We start from the raw sequence: 19196 nt of genomic DNA, 5'->3' as shown, positions 1-19196 counted from the left end.
CCATAAGAAATTGACGCGAATTTGAACCTGCATTAGAAGCTATTACAAACATAGTGAACAGTTCCAATATGCCCTTTTGCCATGTTTGACGATCGATCGTAGTCGTTCACTGGAAGAGGTTTACCAGAGAACGGAGCAATCGGTTTTCAGGGGCTGCACCCTGGCTCGATTTGCGAGATTATCATACGGCCGACTATTATGCGGAGTAAACGATGGGCCCGCGTGTTCGAAGCTTGCCTGGTGTTCTGATTGAAATGCGCCCGGTAATTTCCGGTTATTTGGCGCATACAGTTATGCCCGCGACGTGGTACACTAGACCGCCTAGATGCCACGGCGGTAACGTTTGATACGACATACAACGCGTCCATTTACCACGCTCCATTTCTACCCCATATGTGGCATATCAACATATATCAGGAAACAGAGAAAACCTGCCGTAATTATATGTTGCCAATGGCTGGCGAAAATATTCGAACATTTATCACGTGATTTTTCTTGTGAATATATTACAATATATGCATTGTATGAATATTTTCGAAACTTCGTTAACATCGATGAAAAACGCTGGACGAATGAAAAAATGACAAAAATCGGTCTCGGTGGATTAAAAACGCAGCGACATAAAATTAAGCAAGATATTTTTCGACAAATTTTTCTAACGCTTGATATATATCAGTTTCATTAATTTTTTTTATCGATATTAACGTTAAGTTACTTACGTTTATGAGGTCCAATTTCTCATCATCCAACCTGCAACAGAAAGACGAGATTTCTATATTAAATATTTTATAAAATGAATAATAATAGTATCAATAGTAAATAATTACATGTATCAGCTGAGTCAGAAATCAGTATATATATATATATATATATATATATATATATATATATATATATATATATATATATATATATATATACGCTATGAAAAATCAATTAGTCATACGTATACATGTGAATTTTTTCAAATTAGAATCGTATAGTGTATGATATGTTCACAAAACGAATGGCGTTGAAATCATTCTAGCACGGAACACAAAGTGCTTTTAGTTTTTGAACGCGGGAAAAGCATGCATAGTGGTGAAATGCGTTTACATCGAACGTTCAGTCAAGAATATTTGCAAATGGGTCATAAAAACGATTGCGTATATGCTCTGTCCTATGGTAAACTATTGTTCGCTGCTTTTTCGTTGCACAGGCGACAGAAGAGAAACCTTAAAACTATACAATAAGGTAATATGCCTATGTATAAACACTATCATTTATAACCATCGAGATCGTCTGGTCGATTTGTCGTAGCAATATGCAAATCGTATCAAAATTAATTCATCCGATTTAAAATTAAGAAATAAAAAGACCTCAAAATAAAGAATTTCTCGCGTAATCAAATTATTATACAAGCTTCGACAATTGCAAACACCAATTTCATTCGTTCAGTTGAATATCGATTTCTAAAAGGCAATTTAATCGCCCCATAAAACGTATAATTTAGATTATTTAAAGTAATGTAATTACAAGCATTTCATACAACATATATATATAATCTAGGTATATTATTCTTATTAAATTTCTAAAACGTAATGCGATAATTACTCAACTGCACCTAAAATGCTTCTACAAGCACGTTGCACGTATAGCTTCACATACACAAGCAGTCCTTGACCTTTTTTACCAACCAACCAATTCGCTCTCGTACTTTTTAAAATTCTACTTTCCCGTATATTAATTCTCTTAATTTTCCCTTTTTTCATTGTTATCTATTTGTTTCCATTTTCTCGGTGTTCTTTCCTTCTTGCATTTCTTTTGTACTTCAGAGTAAATCTCTTATCCCTTTATTTACGCATGTGTCTCTTTCTATTCCTTTATGCCTCTCATCATTCTCGGGATAACTCTTTCGAGCTCGTTGAACTTTTTGTTTCACGAGCGCTCTTCTCTTGAGCAAAAGTGGGCATATACCCACGCCATTCTCATTTCACCTAGCCAAGCAATTTGCAGTTTTACTCGGCGGTGATTAAGATGCTTAATCTGTACGGGTACCGTCTACCTTCATCGCGCCACTTCTTGCTGTAGTTAACCCCCTATCGACGTACTCAAGGGTGCCGGCGTCTTGGTGAATTAAGTTTTGAAAGTTAAAAAGTGCACCAGTTTAAACACAGTTGCCTCGCTTTCCCCCGCACTTTCTGCTATTTATTTGCCAACTTTTTATTGATTTCGGATACATAGCTGCATATAAAGCCGAGCGAAAACGAATAGCGCGTTCCTCTTCCTTTATTTTCAATATGTGCCGTGACGATGCAGAAACGTTTTTAAATTTCCACGTTAGTTATACGCTTTAACCCTTCCACTCTCGACATTTCATATAAGTAACGTTCCGCTTTTTAGATTATTAATTAAAGAAGTGATAATGGCTTGAAATTTTAGTGGATTGTGCTTCGCTTACTAAACGTTTGAAACTGTGCTTTTATTGTTAATAATTAGTGGAAATTAAATTCCCTCGATGTTTCAAACAGAAAGTTAACCGCTATCTATTAATCTTCTTTATCAAAGGGAAAAATAATAATTGAGGGAATAAAGATAAACATGACATATTAAGCAATGACTATGTCTACGATATGAAAAGATTTGATAATGAGAAAATCAACTGCTTCAAAAAATATCGGATGTTAGAAGATTATTCGCGAAATACGGTTAAATAAGTGTCTAAAAATGTAGGAATATCAATTCGAATATTTAATAAAATATATATTTTCATAGTAGCAGTAAAAGCAAGTATTTGCGATTTTAAGGAACACTAAGTAGGGTAGTATAATATATGACACGTCGTGGTCGGCTGTCTCACGCAATACGGTGGTTTGTCACGGATATTATAGATAACTAAATTCTTTTTAAAATACTCGGGAAATAAATGAATATTTAAAGAATAATTATTTTCATGAAAATAACGTAGGGATATGTTACAAGATTGTGATTTCTTTGAAGTCAGTTTACTTTGATGTTCCAAAATGAAAACCTTCTTTCGTACATAAATTTTTGTACACTGCTTTCTTTTTCCCTCTCTGACATGTAACTTTCTCTTAATTTAAATCGTTTCGAGCTATAACATGTACTAATTAACATTTTCAAATTTTTAATTCATATTTGATATTCTTCATGGCTCTCGCAGAAGCTTAAAAGATTTCTGCATTTTCAGTTAAATTGATATACTGTTTTTTAAATTTCATATATGCGTCCGTCAATTTTTGCAACTTCTCTTTTGAAATTTGAAAGCTTTCCTATTACAGCTCCCGAACGAAATTTTTTGCAGCAAGTCATGTCTGAATAGTTTGATATATGCTGGAAGCATGTAACTGACAATGAATGAAATTAGAAATCGATTTTTTAAAGAGCAACATTTTTTTGCAAGAAATATCATTAATCACGTAGCAGTAGAATATTTAGCGAAAGACACGGCTTTATTAAAACATGTTATATTATTATTATATTATTTAAACTTAGAATTTATAAGAAACAAAGAATTCATTGAATAATAGAAAATATAATAGTTAGAACGTTTGTATTGTAAAATTATCGGTGGCAATAATAATTGGTTAAACTTTATTTCCTCGGGATAAACAAACTTCGCTGTCACTCGTTTATTATCCGTCTATAGAAAACGGAATTTAAGTTGTACACTGTGAAAATCCGATTAATGTCATTTCAGAGAAAATAAACTTTCTGATCGGAGGCGAACATCAAATCTCTGACTACCCGATATAGTGTCAATACAAATTTCCTATTTGCAACATTTCGTCAATTTATTTTTAGACAGTGATCGTAAGATTCTAATTTATTATATTTATTTCAAATATAACAGAAATACAAATTGGTATTATAATTGTGCTTCATGTAAAACTGTACAACGCATCCTCTACATTAGTTAGACACCAGTTTCTAAAATAGGTAATTGTCTGGTTATCGCTTGCTTTTTTCTACATATGGTTTGTCTAAAGATTGCTAATTGGAACGACTGTAAAAACTTCTCTCCTGAGTCAATAAAAAGATGCTTTTAATTTAATGTATGATGCGGCGTTGTAGTGTAAAAGAAGAACAAGAGGAAAAAAGAAGTGGGAGGGAGAATGCATTTTGTCTGGCGGCTCATTAGTAAGGTTGTTCCACTTACAAGGGTCAACTTGAGCGCAACGCGCCAATTTTAACGAAATTTACACATGAAAAACATTGTAGAAAAATTACTGACATGTCTTTTTTTGAGGATGAGAAATATAGCTTCCTCTATATATCAAAAACATTTTCGAAAAAAGTTGTTCAAACAAAGGTCGTGTGCTTTCTAGTGATAAGTGTAACTACGCAAAGCAATATTTCTTGTTTCGCGAATAGTTAGTTTCATTTGATATCTTTTTCACGATTTTATTTCCAGGTTTGCGTAAATTTGTTAATATAAATTACAAACTGATATGGAAACTACGTATGGGAATAATAAGCGTATTTCAGCGAAGAAAATATTAAAGGAGAACTTTACTCATCGTAGTTATGATGTTAAAACAATCGTACGTACTTATCGAGAAGGTTCGATGTAAAATTCATTTTTTTCCCGAAACGAATGGCAAGAAAATAACGAGCAGACCGTTAACGTAAATTGATTGCGGGCCTGCAATAGCTGTGATCGATGGCGAGTGAAACGTTTCCTTTGTGGTAGCGTAATAGTAGTACTTCTTCAAAGACCTTTTTACCAAGCTATCTGGCATCGAGTCAGCAAAATCACGAATCTTATTGATACAGCGTCAAATTTATTGGATTTTTCAAATAATACTACCAATCAAATTCTTTTGTGAAAACAAAAAACGTGTAAACCGATAAATGTGATGGGACAGAAATATTGGATACGAGTAAGTAATAAAAAGAACAATGGAATAAAAAAGAAAGAGGGAAGCAAGAGTCTTCATATTATTCAATATATTAAAACTTATTATAACATCAATCTGCTATTAGGAAAATTAATTTGATATCTTTTTCAATAATGACAACATATATGTATATATCTCAATTTGAATAATTACGGAAGCGCTAATAACGCAAAACAAAATATTAGAAATTTAAATGCAGAAGATGTAGAGAATGCATTTGATATGCAAGAATATTCCGAAGTATGCTGCTCGTTATAGTATTAACACTCTCTATCTTTTTTATGAGATGAGTAGATTGTGGATTTAAATTTCCAAACAACATAAAGATTAAATACAATCCATAGACGTTGCAAAATTTCGTTTTACATTCTTTAACAGTACCGCTACTTGTAAAAGTATTACACCACATTAGCAGATAGTGTTTATACACTATGATTGGCTCTTTTACCCTATGGATCAAAGCTATTCTAATTTTCCACATAGCTGTATACCTCGTATCCCTCCTTAAAAAGGGATGCAAATGAAAGCGTACAGCATCTCCCTTTGGGAAACGGTACGAAGTGAACTAGGTTCACTAGGGAAAGAGAAAGTTACCAAGTAGTAACTATTGAAAAGCCCACGTGCAAGGAAAGTTGTTTTTAAAGAACACGATGGAGCTTGTGCAAGGTAGCGTACCCTAGGGCGACGAACCCCATCGTAAAAACACTAGAGCGACAGTTCCGAAAGAACAAGGAAGTAAAACTGTTCCAAGCGAAGGTTCCAAGCAGGATAATGCAGCCTTGTACAAGAATCGCGGTAATATATATTAAATATAATGTATTAAGTGTTTCAAAGTGCGGGTAAACTAGTCAGAGTTTTGATAAATTTACACATGAAATTGGATGGATGAACCCCTTTTATACGTCGAATTAACTTTTAATGTTGTGCGACCAGTATTTAGCATTAGAAGATGTCGAGATCCTACGTAATATTTGTACAAAAGAAATTAAAGCGGATGGTAAAATCTTGTTCATAAATATTACGATATTTCTGGAAAATTATGCAGACTCGTAGATAATTAACATTGTTGCGTTTCTTTGTCAATTTCATTCGTTTCTATTATTCAAATATTTCTTAAATTTTTGTTGAAGATTTTCTTCTCATATGTTTCCTATTCTATAATATTACATAAATTAACAAATGAATTAAATTTTTTTACAAGTACTATTATAAACACTCTATAAATAACAAAAAGCTAGGGAAATGTGTAGAGCAACAACGCTATAATTCAAAGCAACCGGACCTATTTTACCCTTTTTCATCATCTTTTTTAGCTGACAAAATTATATATACGGATAAGAACGTTTAAAACTGTACACGCAGTGGTAGCTTAGCCATGAGTTATGGTGTAGGTTGGTATGAGAGCCCTGGACGGTTGTTGGTGGTTAATTATATGGTGGGATTATCTTGGTCGGTGTCGCCGCAAACCGACCTCGATAATTTTCTGCGGAGTTCAAATTCAGGTGTAAAACGAGTAACTGCGGATAGATTTAAGACAATATACATAGATGGGTGATAAGAGCTATCAGTGAAAAGTTTGATAATATGACGTGCTAACTCTATATACATATATATCTACGGATCTCTTGTAAAGTTGCCCATCGTGTTCAATGTGCTCCGTCGAAATGGCCCTTTACACAAACGTTCACAAAGTTTAATTTGATTTTTGGCATTGAAACGTACCCTAAATATCTGCATAGCTGTATTAAGGGGAATTTCAGATTGTCCCGCAGTCGGCTGGAATGGCAATCATATCGTACCAATACATACCACCGACTGACTCACGAAATAATACTATTATATCTACCTCTCGAAGTTCGATGCATCCGCATCACGGAACGATGACCGTGCAAATTCTAAATTGGTAGATGCGTACTTCGGTCTGATGGAGACATTCCATCTTCATGAAAAATGTAGACAAGACATTAGACAATAAAATACACTGTGAAAATATACGAGTATACGCTTCAAACTTAACATTCTTTCAAATTATTTGGACAAATTTCTCCTTTCGACATGCGAGTCTTAAACGAGAACTCCACACGAATACAAAAATCCGATCGAGAGAGATTAATCCTGATGCTTTAACATAGTCGTTATATTCTCTATAAAATGATGGAAAATTGTGTATAAAAATCCTGGTCGATGCAGTTCTAACCAGAGAGGCGATTTTAAAGAAATAGGAAAGGTTGAAAAATTAAATAGAAAAAATTGAACGAAGTGTAACTATATTTATCATAGATGTACCAATGGTGTTTCGCAGAAATAAGTAAAAAGAGTGGCATAGGTTAAACTAACCGTAAAGCTAACTTATTCGCGCTGGTTGTTTAATTTTTCATGCTGAAGCGAAAACGTGGAACTTACATAGGTTGTCGCGAGCCACCACATTTCATCGACTGCGCAGAATTACACCCAGAGATTACGTGGAATGTCATTTTGCGTTCCGTATTCGAGAGTAATCTCTGGTTGTCGTGACGTTGCTGTATAACGCGACATTTCGCTCGCGGAGATATCGAGCAAAAGTTTTGGCAGCGGGCATCAAGCAGAACCAAGAGGATAGGGCGCCGATGCCAGCCGAAATACGCCCAAGAGACAACGGTTGCTTGTATAAGTTTAATCCTACGCGCAATATAACCTCCTTGAAGCTCCTTTACTTTTACAACTCCCGCACATCGCCTCTTTACATCTTTCTCTTTTTCGTTTTCGCCTCTACTTTCTCTTCGACTCGTATTTTTCATTATCTTCTTTTCTCCTTCGTCTATTTCTCTTTGGTATCTTGTCTTCTACCCCTTATTCTATCCTTTATCCTTCTCTCCTGTACCTCCTGCGCGACGTAATAAAACGTTCGGGCCTGCTCCTATTCCTTTTTCTTTTGTTAATATCCCATTTTTAATTTAGCTACGAAACGTGGGAGCCTTATTGCGTTTCATAAAATTTCCCCGAAAAGAAATATAAATAAATCATGTATGCGTTTAAGATAAATATTTTTCGTCAATTTTTTGTTGAAAGAAATTACACGAAACTAGTTGCGTATATAAATCTAGAAATGTAAGGTCGATGATCTTGTGTAAATTTACGATTGCAAAAAAGATAAAAGAGCCTGGTACTCTTGCTGAATTTTCGAGTTTGATTTCATTTCTACCAATTTTTATTTTAATTCTGCTAACGAATATCTATATTAATGGACTGTTGAATTAACAAATGGTTAAAACGGAGAAATGCTTTCTCTTCGTGGTTTATAGTCTTGATATTATATACACACGCAGCGAGTATTCATTAAGATATAATGTATTATGCATTAGTAGCGTACGTTAGCATTATGTTCCCTTACAGCTGGCTAGAACGTTTTCAACCACGTTTAATATTTTGCTTGTTAAAATGCTAAATTATTTAGAAAGTGCGCAGGAAAATTTAAGAAAAATTCAAACGCAACGCTGGCATGTACATTGTATATATGATATTTTATGTAAATACTTCTACGCGTATGATACTGTATCCACCGTTTCTTTCTCAGACTTTTTAGTAGCTCCATATCATATGTATTTGGTTTCCTAGAAAATGTTTCTTTTTTACCAAAATATCTTTTCAAGTAATATTTCTAGATATCTGACGTATTCAGTATCTTACCATTAGAAAAATTTTCACACACAAGTACGTGACAATTACATTATATCAGTTCGGTGATAAAAATTCCAAATGGTTGTTGATCGATACACGAAGGCTATTGATATATAATGCATTGACCGATAAAACACCCATCTACAATAATATATTATGGATATTTGAAACACAGATATCTATAATGTAATTCGATTAATATTTTACTTCAGTAACTGAAAAATTGCATACTTCAAACGAAAAATTTTCCAACAAGACAGACACTGATGCACTGTCGGACAATTCAGTACAGAATGAGATAAAATTCTTTATTATTCGAATGAACAAGCAGGAAGAAGAAAAGAAAAGAAATTACATTTATTGCAATTCGGTACAACTGAGAGAGAACTCTTGACAATTCAAATGAGCGAAACAAGAAAGCGAAATAAAGTTAAATTACAGTCATTTAAGTGAGATAACGGTTCGTTAGCAGCAAAGTATAGGAAGAAGTGAGCGTGATAAACAGCATTTAAAACATTTGTTCCAGTGGAAAGCCACGCAGTAATCGAACGATCTATTCGAATTCCTGTCACGCGCTAAACAGATTTGGCCACGGCAAGGTGACGCTTTGGATCTTCGATATAGCAGGGGATACCTGTCTGCCACTAAAACCGGGATGTTCCGAAAAGATATGAGCCGCGCATGACTTGGCCCGCGCTCATACCTCTGTCGACATCACGACAGTTTATCTGCTTTCGTATTCAGCGCTAGGTTCCGTCCAATAGTATACACTGCAGCATAACGCTCGATTTAATTCGCATTCCAGAATCTCGCGCCCCGCTTCCTCCAGGCAAATTTCTCGTTCGTATCAATCTCTAATAATCTCACTTTATCTCGTTTATCTCCGATGATACGTCTCGCATTACTGTTGCAAACAACACAATGAAATTATGAAACACCCTTTAGATTTTACACTTTCACGATGTTTATTAGACAAAGTTTTCGTGGTTCTTCGGGTTTCGGTCGTGTTTTTGATAATACTGTTGCGCTTTGTTCCGTTAACGAGAACATTCTGGCCCATTTCTTCACGGACAGAGCTAAAACCGTACATATACGATGCGTTTAAGATTCAAATGTACGTATATACATTTTGCAAGAGGGCGATCCAAGGGATATTTTTCGCCCATCTTTCGTCCCACGACTTTGAAACTGTATGTCGTAGCGATGGCTTACGGTGAGGCACCATAGCGCAACCACAGTAAATTTTCAAGTTGAACCGACAATTAGTTTCTGGGATAAGAGAGATCAAGGAACATAAAATACATTGACGCGTCAGCACAGTTGGATCTTCAAAAACAATGGTCGAGTCAATATGTTGGACGCTGTGTTGAAAAGATCGCTTATTATATCGACATTCCTTTTTCTTTATTTTGATTGTTGGAAATGGTGATACATTGCATGTATATCACGACCGAGAAACTATAGAACTTTCATAGACAATGTTAGCTATAAGCTAATAGCCAAAAGTTCGAGCACCACTTTCGCATGTACTGTAATATTCTGACTCTCATCCAGTTTTAGTTTAATCGATAATTATAAAAATGTGGTGCTGCTTTCTATTACGGTATCGAGATTTCATGTATGCCTCGATGAGTAAAAAACTTCCAATTGAAATCCCGTATTTTGCATGATTTAAGGTCCGATGTTTAGGGCTGACATACACGAATGAATTTTGAGTTCTCTGACCTCGCACATCTCAGAAACTATTTATCGACTCAAGGTGAAAATTTGTCGTGACTGATGTCTCATCATGAGGAGTCGTCTGTCAGAGAATTCGATTCCAAAACGTGAGACTATAATAAATAGGCGATTTTTAGGTCATTCTCTGCAGGAAAATCAATAGCACAGTTAATAGAAATCATTGAATCAAATAAATACTTTATAATCTTCCAATAACATTGAAGACTAGAATAATAATTTACCTACATATATATATATATACATACATGTGTATCTATAACAATAATAACGATGAATATAATAATAATCATATTTACCATTCCCCATTGTGTTTATTCATGTATGTGTAAACATATACGAATTTATAGTCATACCATTGCTATCGCAATTTCAGGACTTTTGATTATGTGTATGTTGCAGAAATTCGTCAACGGTATACGTGGCTTCACGCGGTGTTTGCAGTAAACGCCTTCAAACTTGTACACACGTTTCCACGTGGGTTTTAAATTTTGGGTGCCTCATTACAGCGCTAATGGAGTTTCTAAAAGTTTACATCAAATCTCTGAAGGTATTACGCACATAATATATTCACAAAAATTCCCTATGCTAGATGTTCGAATACCTTCATAAGTCAATGCATATAGAGACTGAAATTCGGAATTTATCACTGGTGTGATCTGCCATTCCGTATATCTACAAATATTCAGATATCCTTCGAGCAAGAGCGTAGAATCAATTATAAGCCAGCGAGAATTCCATGTTCGTAATTTTCGCATTAGAGCCGTTCACCGGGCAACCTAATTCGATGCCGCACTACAGAAAGGATAGTTGCGAGCCGAGCAACGATCGCAACTATTCGAATACTTGGCGTGCTGATGGTAACGTGCATCGTGAGTCCATGAACGACCTTTCAATAAATTGGATTCCCATCTCTGCCGGTATCAAATCACATTTTCGGCACAGCTTCGCACATCCGTAGCTGGAGGATCTCGAAGACACGGAATGCAAATTGCTCGATAGTTTTTCATTCTGCAATAACCAGGTAGGTAAATCCAATGGAATTATGGAAACATTAATAAATGTTAAGAAACGTTGATCTTGTTGTGTTGATATCATTTATCAAGATGAACGTTATGAACGATATATCTTTAAATATTGTTCTCACGATATCTGCATTAGAAATGTATCAATTGAGAGAAAGAAGTCTACTCGTTGTTTTCTCTTTGATTTGCTACTAATTTTTCTTGGAGTTGATGATTTATATATCTACAATACTTTGCAATTCTCCGTTTTCAATGTATTATTACATTTTTAGTATATGTATGAAATAGCATATTTATGTTTGCGAGTGCTAAAAGTGAAAGAAAAATATGGGCTCTTCGTTCGATTCTGAATAAATTTGTAGACACAGCTTATTATAAAGAAGACGTATGATACAAAGACACGATGTTGATTGCTGACACAAGTTCACGGATTTTGCAAATCAAACATGAAAAGCCGGCCTTACTTGGGCAGAAAGCTCGATAAATTTGATTTTATCGAGCTTAAATTTGATTTATCGTAATAAGGTCGTTCCGCCTCACAAGTCTTACAGAAGTTTGCGCTTCGGGAATGCATCTTCCGTCGTCTGAGCCACTGTAACTTCTTAGGATGACCATCGTCACGTGGAATTTCTTTAAATTCATAGACTTCTGAAATTCATGGAGCGAATGAAAACCGGAGCATATCAAATTAGGGGTTAGACGGGTCAACAATTTGTCAAAGACAATTAATCTTAGAAGGATGAAGTAACGCGGTAAAAAATTAATTCGAGGTTTGTGCTAGTAGCATAAATCAGTTAAGGTTTTATGATTTCCAATGTAATTTTATCCCGCAATTTTTATAAATTCATTTTAGAAATACATAAATAACAAAATTAGTCTGCGGATTTTTATGCATTTATGGAAAATTTGAAACCGTAAAAATGTATAGATTGCAGATAATACACAAAAATATATAAATGGAATAATAGACGAAGCAACTTTTCTACGCGAATATCCGCAGTCTAATAATAATAACATCGATATGTACATATTAAATAATTTTATGATAGAATACGTGTTTTAATAGTTTCAATTGTTTTATGGTAGATTTTATGATAAAATACGTTTTCAGTTTTCAAGTCAGATACACAAAATTCGGTAGATGGATATAATAGATTTTCGTGACTGACTCTATTGAAACAGAAATGCAAAATTGAACAGAATATCTAGGAATAGTTGTTCGATTATCGTTATCAACGACGATTTTGTTCGGTTGACGTCGAATTCGTAGCTTGTCAATTTTCTAGTGGCAAACTAATACCCTTCAAAGTTACTCCTCTCACACTGTAATCGAATTCCAGAAGCAGCAACCAGACGCGCTTCAATAAATCGGGAAATCCGTGCCGTTGCTCCTGGAAGGGCGCCAATTATTGGACGGGATAACGAGGATCAGCGGTGACGAAGCGCAGCGGTGCTCGTGCTAAATCTAATTAGATAAACTGATCTTTGCGGATGTCCAATTCTGCAAGTACACAGCTAGCAGCTATGCATATAGTAACAGGAGCAAATATCCGCACACGTGTACACCTGTACATATATTTTCACCTACATATATTACGTGTGTACAGTGTACGCGTACATTAACATCTATCGGCATGAATACCGAATATCCTAAAAGTCACCAATTAAAACAACTAAATTATTAACTCTTTCCGGTCGTAATTTCTGAGGGCATTGGTCTCCCCGATATTAATACAATGCTGAATAATACCCGGACTTCGGCCGGAAAGAGATAAACGGGCTTTTGATAAAAATTCACGATTATTCACGCAAGCATTGGGATATTTGTAGGCGGCTTTTATGAATGTGTTATGCGTGAATTGCGACTATCGCGGCTATATTGGTCAGCTTTGAAACAAATCTGACGATTTAAATAGAAATTACAAGATATTTAATGCAAGTAAATGTACAAATTTAGTACAAGTATATACATATATTTATAATTCTGAATTATAAATAATATACTATACTACACTAATATATTATAATAATAAATAACATAATAATATACTAATAAATAATATAATACCGAATAGCAAAAGATTTAAGTTACGCTATTTTCAAGAATTTACAAGCTTTTTGTCCTCAGATTTTAGATTTTTACATCGTGACAAGTGAAATTTGAAGCACTCTGTGTGGCAATTTTTGCTTGATAACGCCTCAGTTCACACTTCAGCAGATATAACGACGTTCTTAGCCAAAAAAGAGGTTCTCGTACTTAGTCATTCCCTTTAATCTTCTCGTTTGACGTCATCTCACATTTCTTCTTTATAGAATCAAAATTAAAATTGAAATGTAACTTTAATGGATATTACAAGAGAGTTAGATGTAATTAAATTATAGGAATTTTTTAAATCCTTCGCTATTACAAGCTTCTGTGTTTAATTTTTTATATTCGTTTTGTAAATTATGATCACGCATACGTGTTCATAAGGTGTTTACAAGGTGCGTACATGTTTACAAGGCGTCTACAAGAGTTCGAGTATTTTCATGAATTTGTACATACGCGACGAAATAGCACAGTTGTATTATCTCAATAATCATTGTGGTTGTCCGTAAGTTTAATTTTTAGCTTCGTTTCATATTAATAAACTATGTTAAATCAAGTCCAATTCTAGACCATCAGACTGAAATAAATAAGTGCAACCATTATCTTGATAATTCAAGATTCCTGTATCTCGTAAAAATATCAAAGCCATTCTATCTTCTCTTTTCGATAGCTTTTCCTTTTTAACCTAACATAGAAGCTGAGTCGTGTATCAAAGCGATAGGAGTCACGGAGAGCAATGTAATTTGAGACATGCGAACGTACCTGCACGAAAAGACGAAAATGCGATATTTCACAGGAGATTTTAGAGCATTCCGTTGCACCGACGTTACACTGACAACACTTCGGATACGAATTGAACTTTGGAATCCGATAACCCATAAAAGTCAGAGAATCGAAGATTTTTCATACTGACAATGAGATATCAAGATTTTCAACCATTTGCTATATTTATGAAATTGAAGTTAATTTAAGTCGTCCATTTGTCGAATATATATATATATTCATGATCGCGAATCGTGACGACTGTTTCGTTTATTTCTTACTATTTTAATCTGATTTCTTTCGTTTTTTTCAAACATAACTTATGGAAGCAAGATTAACGTAAACGCGTGGCTTATTCACTTTATTAGTAGTTGCGACATTAATTGTAACTATTTAAGTAAGTTACAGCAAGTAATCTTTGCTTCGTTATATGCATAGCAAACAGCACCATTGTTGGAGGCCGCATTTCTCTTAACGATTATAGGAGTTTCCTTAATGCGAGTTTTCAGTTTCTACTTGGTGGCAATAGGCACGAAATGACCACTTAAAGCAAAGAAACTGTACTGAACGCTTACTTCTAAGTAGACACATACACATAGCCGACGTTTAGTATCGCAATCGCAAAACAAAAATTCATACTATTCGATATAACATTGGATGTATAAGGTACACTTGCACATTACGATATTTTGAATACAACGAAGTTTAGAACGTTTATGACATACATTTTATAAATTAAATTTGAAAATAAGAATTTTATCCTTTATTAGCATTACGTATATAATTTGTTGTTCGAAATTATTGTTACTTTTGTAATCCTGGGAGTGCGACTTTTATTTCTAAAAAATCACATCTTATACACATGTGTATATCATCTTAATAGAAGAATTTAAAGGCTAAGTCTTTTTCGATTCTAACAAGTATACAAAAATTGTCGATCCATCTTCGAACTACAATACATTTCACGGTGAACAACGGTACATCTGTATTCAGATAGCCGATTGTAGCTGTCTTTTCTCGCCTCGTTTCACAGAGCTTAACTAAGGGAGAAAGTGTAAGGGAGAAAAACGGGAGCGGAGAAATAGGAAGAGAAAGGGAAAACTGAATGAAAAGAAAAGCGTAGATGGAGAAGATCCCGAAGGAATCCTGAACAAGTGAACTGATCTCACGTTTGCATTCATGCATTGTCGTGCTCGTTCTCTTACTACCGTTTGCGCTCCAGAGCCTGGAACAAAGCTCTTAACTTCCGTAATTTCAATTTCAGATTATTCGCCTCGGTATTGCCGTAATATGGTTTCGCGTGCATTGTCAGCCGTAGCCGTCACGGGACTCGCAGCTGGTGCAGTTCAAATTGAATTTCCATGTGGAGGCTGACTGCTTGACAGCCTAATATGTCGTTACTTCGTCGAGCTTCTATCAATACAAACAAGTCTTCTGTCATTATATAGATTTAACACATTTTTGAGGAAAAAGGATCCGGATCTTTAGGAACTTGGGTTCGATGCAGACGAGCGATTTTTCATCGGTCGTTTCTGCGATATTTTTGCATACAGTTACTGAACGATACACACGTAAGAATAAAATAATGCTCATCATTAGACTTGGATATTTATACAAATTCTCATTAATTTTATGAATGCAATTCAAAGAACGGAATCTAAATAGACAGTTTTTTACGCATTAAAGATCATACAAAATATTATATTCTGAGATGCTTTTGTACTTTGCCTCATTATGCGAACTCTGTGTATTTTTACATTTTCAAAATTTCCTATAAATGTGTAAGGAACGATTAAAGTATGAAACAATGTATGTATCTATTATTTGTGATAAAGGATTTTCAATGACTATCTGAACAAACCATGAGACACAATACTTAGAAAATCAAATAACTTTGTTTTTCACGTGAAAGTAGATCGATAGTTTCCTAAGTTATTTGATAAATATTAATACTAAACAGGAACGAAAATATGTGAATAAAAATGTAACAATGTCTTTCAATATCCATTCTTGTTTTCCTACCTTTGTTACGAAGAACCCCAAATTCTCCATTAATCGATGTTCTAATAATAAAGTGTTCATTAATTGTTTTGATAATTAAGATTCTGCTATATGAAAGTATTTTCCCCAGACATAACAAATAAACAAACTTTTTCGTTCCTTCCTTTCGCTGTCGCCTTCTTGCAGTATAAGCGTAATTATGTCTAATTAATTGCTGTAAATATATTTGGCAATTGTGCTTCGCAGGACGGAGGAGAGTTAACATTTGTTGTATATTGTTCAGTACTACATAACTAAACTATGTAGTAGATTGACTCTCGTTAAGTTACATTGCTCTGAAACGTAGCAACCTGACGCTTCTAGCTTCAATACAAAACTGAAATACTTGGGCTGGAAACTCATGCAACGCTGAGGAACGTCTTTACTCATTGCATTTGCGTTCAGATCATCGTTTTGCATAGTTTAGATGATTTTCTAAGATGAGGAATTTCAAACTTTTGCCATGTATGTATAAAGGGTTTCGTCAACGTAGTTCGTTTAATAGAGTGAAGGTTATTCTCTCTATAATATACCTGTTCCACTAAATACAAAAGTCTAGCTTTAGTCATGTTAATCGGAATACATTCGAATATAATATCAATTTTATTAATTCTTCTATAATATTAAATACAAATCTAGATATCTCTGTTCGTAATGTAATTATTTATACATCGTTTACGTTCAAATTTAGAAAGGTATAAATAAAAATCAAAAATATAGTATTGCATCGATAAATTGTATGCTACTGTTATTTAATACGTTTTATATTTACTTACATTTCAAGAACCATCTTAAAATCGATTTTGTGTTAGTTGAATTTTGTTTAATACTTCCATTATGTATAATACGTGTATTATGTTCAGTTAGTTAATTTTCAGATAAAATTTCTCCTTTTGTAATTGTATAATGACATTAAACAAATACATACAATAATAATGATAAACTATTATTATCCTCTATATGAATGATATTTAGACGGCAAGAAAGTTAAATATGCAAGCAACATTTCCTCCATTTCTTTCGAAATATTTCAAATTAATTCGTTTAAAATATTCTCAAGCGATAAAATGAAAATACAGTTCATTCCAAGTACGTTTATTATTGTCAAGATTTATAATATGAAGACGTATTTTTAAAGCAGCTACATCCTACAAAGAAATATGCTGTCAGATTTCTAATCAGAAGGGACGACGAAGGAACCTTAATAACTAATTAGGGTGCCGTCGTCGCCTGCTCAACGGTAATTGCCGTGTTATAACCTTGCTTGTGCAACCGACGACCTAAACTCGTGGGTCACAAGCCCTTGGATGTGGCTACAAGCTGCAGAGACACCATTAATTGCAGGAAAACCTATATTGAAATTTAACTAGTTAACTGAAGATCGACGTTTATACTCTCAAGGCTAGGACAATGCAATTAAAACGTGTCTCGAAAAATTTAGTTGTTTAGTACCATGGAGTATGTCGCGTTCAAAAAATTGTTTGATTTATATAACTTGAAAATGTCAGCTATTATTTGAAACTGACGATTGAAACGACGTATTTTAGACTGCATTCAAATGTTCAACTACTTATAAATTTATTTAAAGCTTTGGTAATAAAACTTCGTATAATACTTCTGTTTCTCCTTTTCTAAGGATTAAACAGCAAGAAATTTAATTTATGGTAAACTGAATGGTACAGAATTAACGATTTATAGGTCATTATGAGAGCTTTTGATTGTGGTTTGTTATTAACTTTTCTAAAGTGAGAAAACTTATTTTAGTTAGTTGTTGATTGATAAATAAATCAATGTTGGTCGTAAATAAAATCTGTTCAATATAATAAATACAGAATAGTATACATAGTTTAGATACAAAAATAATACTTTCCAGTGTCTTGTCCGTGTCGCATGAGAATGAAAGCTACTGCTAAATCGAGGTCACGTGCAACTCGTGCATCACGTGCATTTCAACTCGTTTGTGTAATTTTCACACACATTAAAATAAGAATCGTGCATGGGCGTGAGAGGAGAATCTCCTAACCAGCGAACAGTAGCTACGGCGACGCTAGCAACTGCCTATGCCTTGCCTGGGAATAGCACGCCCTTTTGTATACCCGTAACCTTTCGTGATCGTGAATCTTCAAGATAATAGTCGTCGATTTACTAAACAATTCTAAACGAAATAGCTAAGTAATCTGCCGGAATAATTTAAACAGGCACAATATGAACCGTTCAGAAGCCCATACTGATCAAATTCATAAGTTGAAAAGTAAAGAAAAGTGATGATGTTCCAAAACAGTTCTGCAAAATCATCTCAGAATGTACCATTATTTACGTCTTCTTTTTGCAATGAATAATCCTATGAGAGTAAATCATTTGTTTCTTGAGAATTGAATATTAAAATTAGTTGGCAATTCTAGACGCAATTTTAAATGTAAAAAGAAGATAATTCATTAGTAGAATTAGAATATTCTCTCTATTAATTGCCGAAAAATCTTGTTTGTCGCATCTGTAGTATAGTTTGACACTCAAACGACGTCAGAATAAGGAACTTCTTAAAGTGAATGAAAGTGACACTTACAGATGCAGCAACAATTTTTTTGTTGTATATTAAATTGTAAAAGTAAATTTTATCGAGTTGTAGGGATAAACATCTGGGATCTTTCTATTTGTAACAAATTTTAGAAGAGTGAATTCTGTTTAAAGGAAGCAAGTGTCTATGTACTTTTGAGCAGTAATGTACATCTAGATTCGCACAAAAAATTACCTGCATCTAGATTCCCACGTACATCCCACAAATTTCAGGAAGATCGTACAGTTCGAATTAAAGATTCCACGAAAATGTGAACTTCGCCTCCGGGAACACAACTTTTTCGCTCGAAACCTATATTTGCTACAACTACTTATAGCATAGGGTTCAACGATACCAATTTTAAGTTTAAGAATCTGCCTGCTCAAAAATTATTACACGAAGGGAAGTTGGAAAATTCTGTACAGCCTTTT

At 34.2% G+C, this 19196-nt stretch overlaps 1 protein-coding gene and 1 long non-coding RNA gene across 2 annotated transcripts in view; both read right to left on the bottom strand.

The window, feature by feature from the left end:
• LOC122568232 (leishmanolysin-like peptidase) overlaps positions 1-19196 on the bottom strand; it is a 203400-nt gene that overhangs the window by 24015 nt on the left and 160189 nt on the right. The window contains exon 4 of the mRNA XM_043727752.1: positions 720-750. Within this exon, the coding sequence (XP_043583687.1) occupies positions 720-750 (31 nt within the window). The remainder of the gene's footprint in view (positions 1-719; positions 751-19196) is intronic.
• On the bottom strand, positions 13733-18942 carry LOC122568354. Its single transcript, XR_006317072.1, has 2 exons — positions 16194-18942; positions 13733-15584 (listed from the first exon to the last, which is right to left on the bottom strand). It is a non-coding gene; the product is annotated as an uncharacterized LOC122568354 (long non-coding RNA).

Source organism: Bombus pyrosoma, linkage group LG1, assembly GCF_014825855.1.
Source record: "Bombus pyrosoma isolate SC7728 linkage group LG1, ASM1482585v1, whole genome shotgun sequence".
NCBI classification, from domain to species: Eukaryota; Metazoa; Arthropoda; class Insecta; order Hymenoptera; family Apidae; genus Bombus; species Bombus pyrosoma.
The sequence above is the reverse complement of the archived record's forward strand: the minus strand, read 5'-3'. Positions and strand labels throughout refer to the sequence as shown.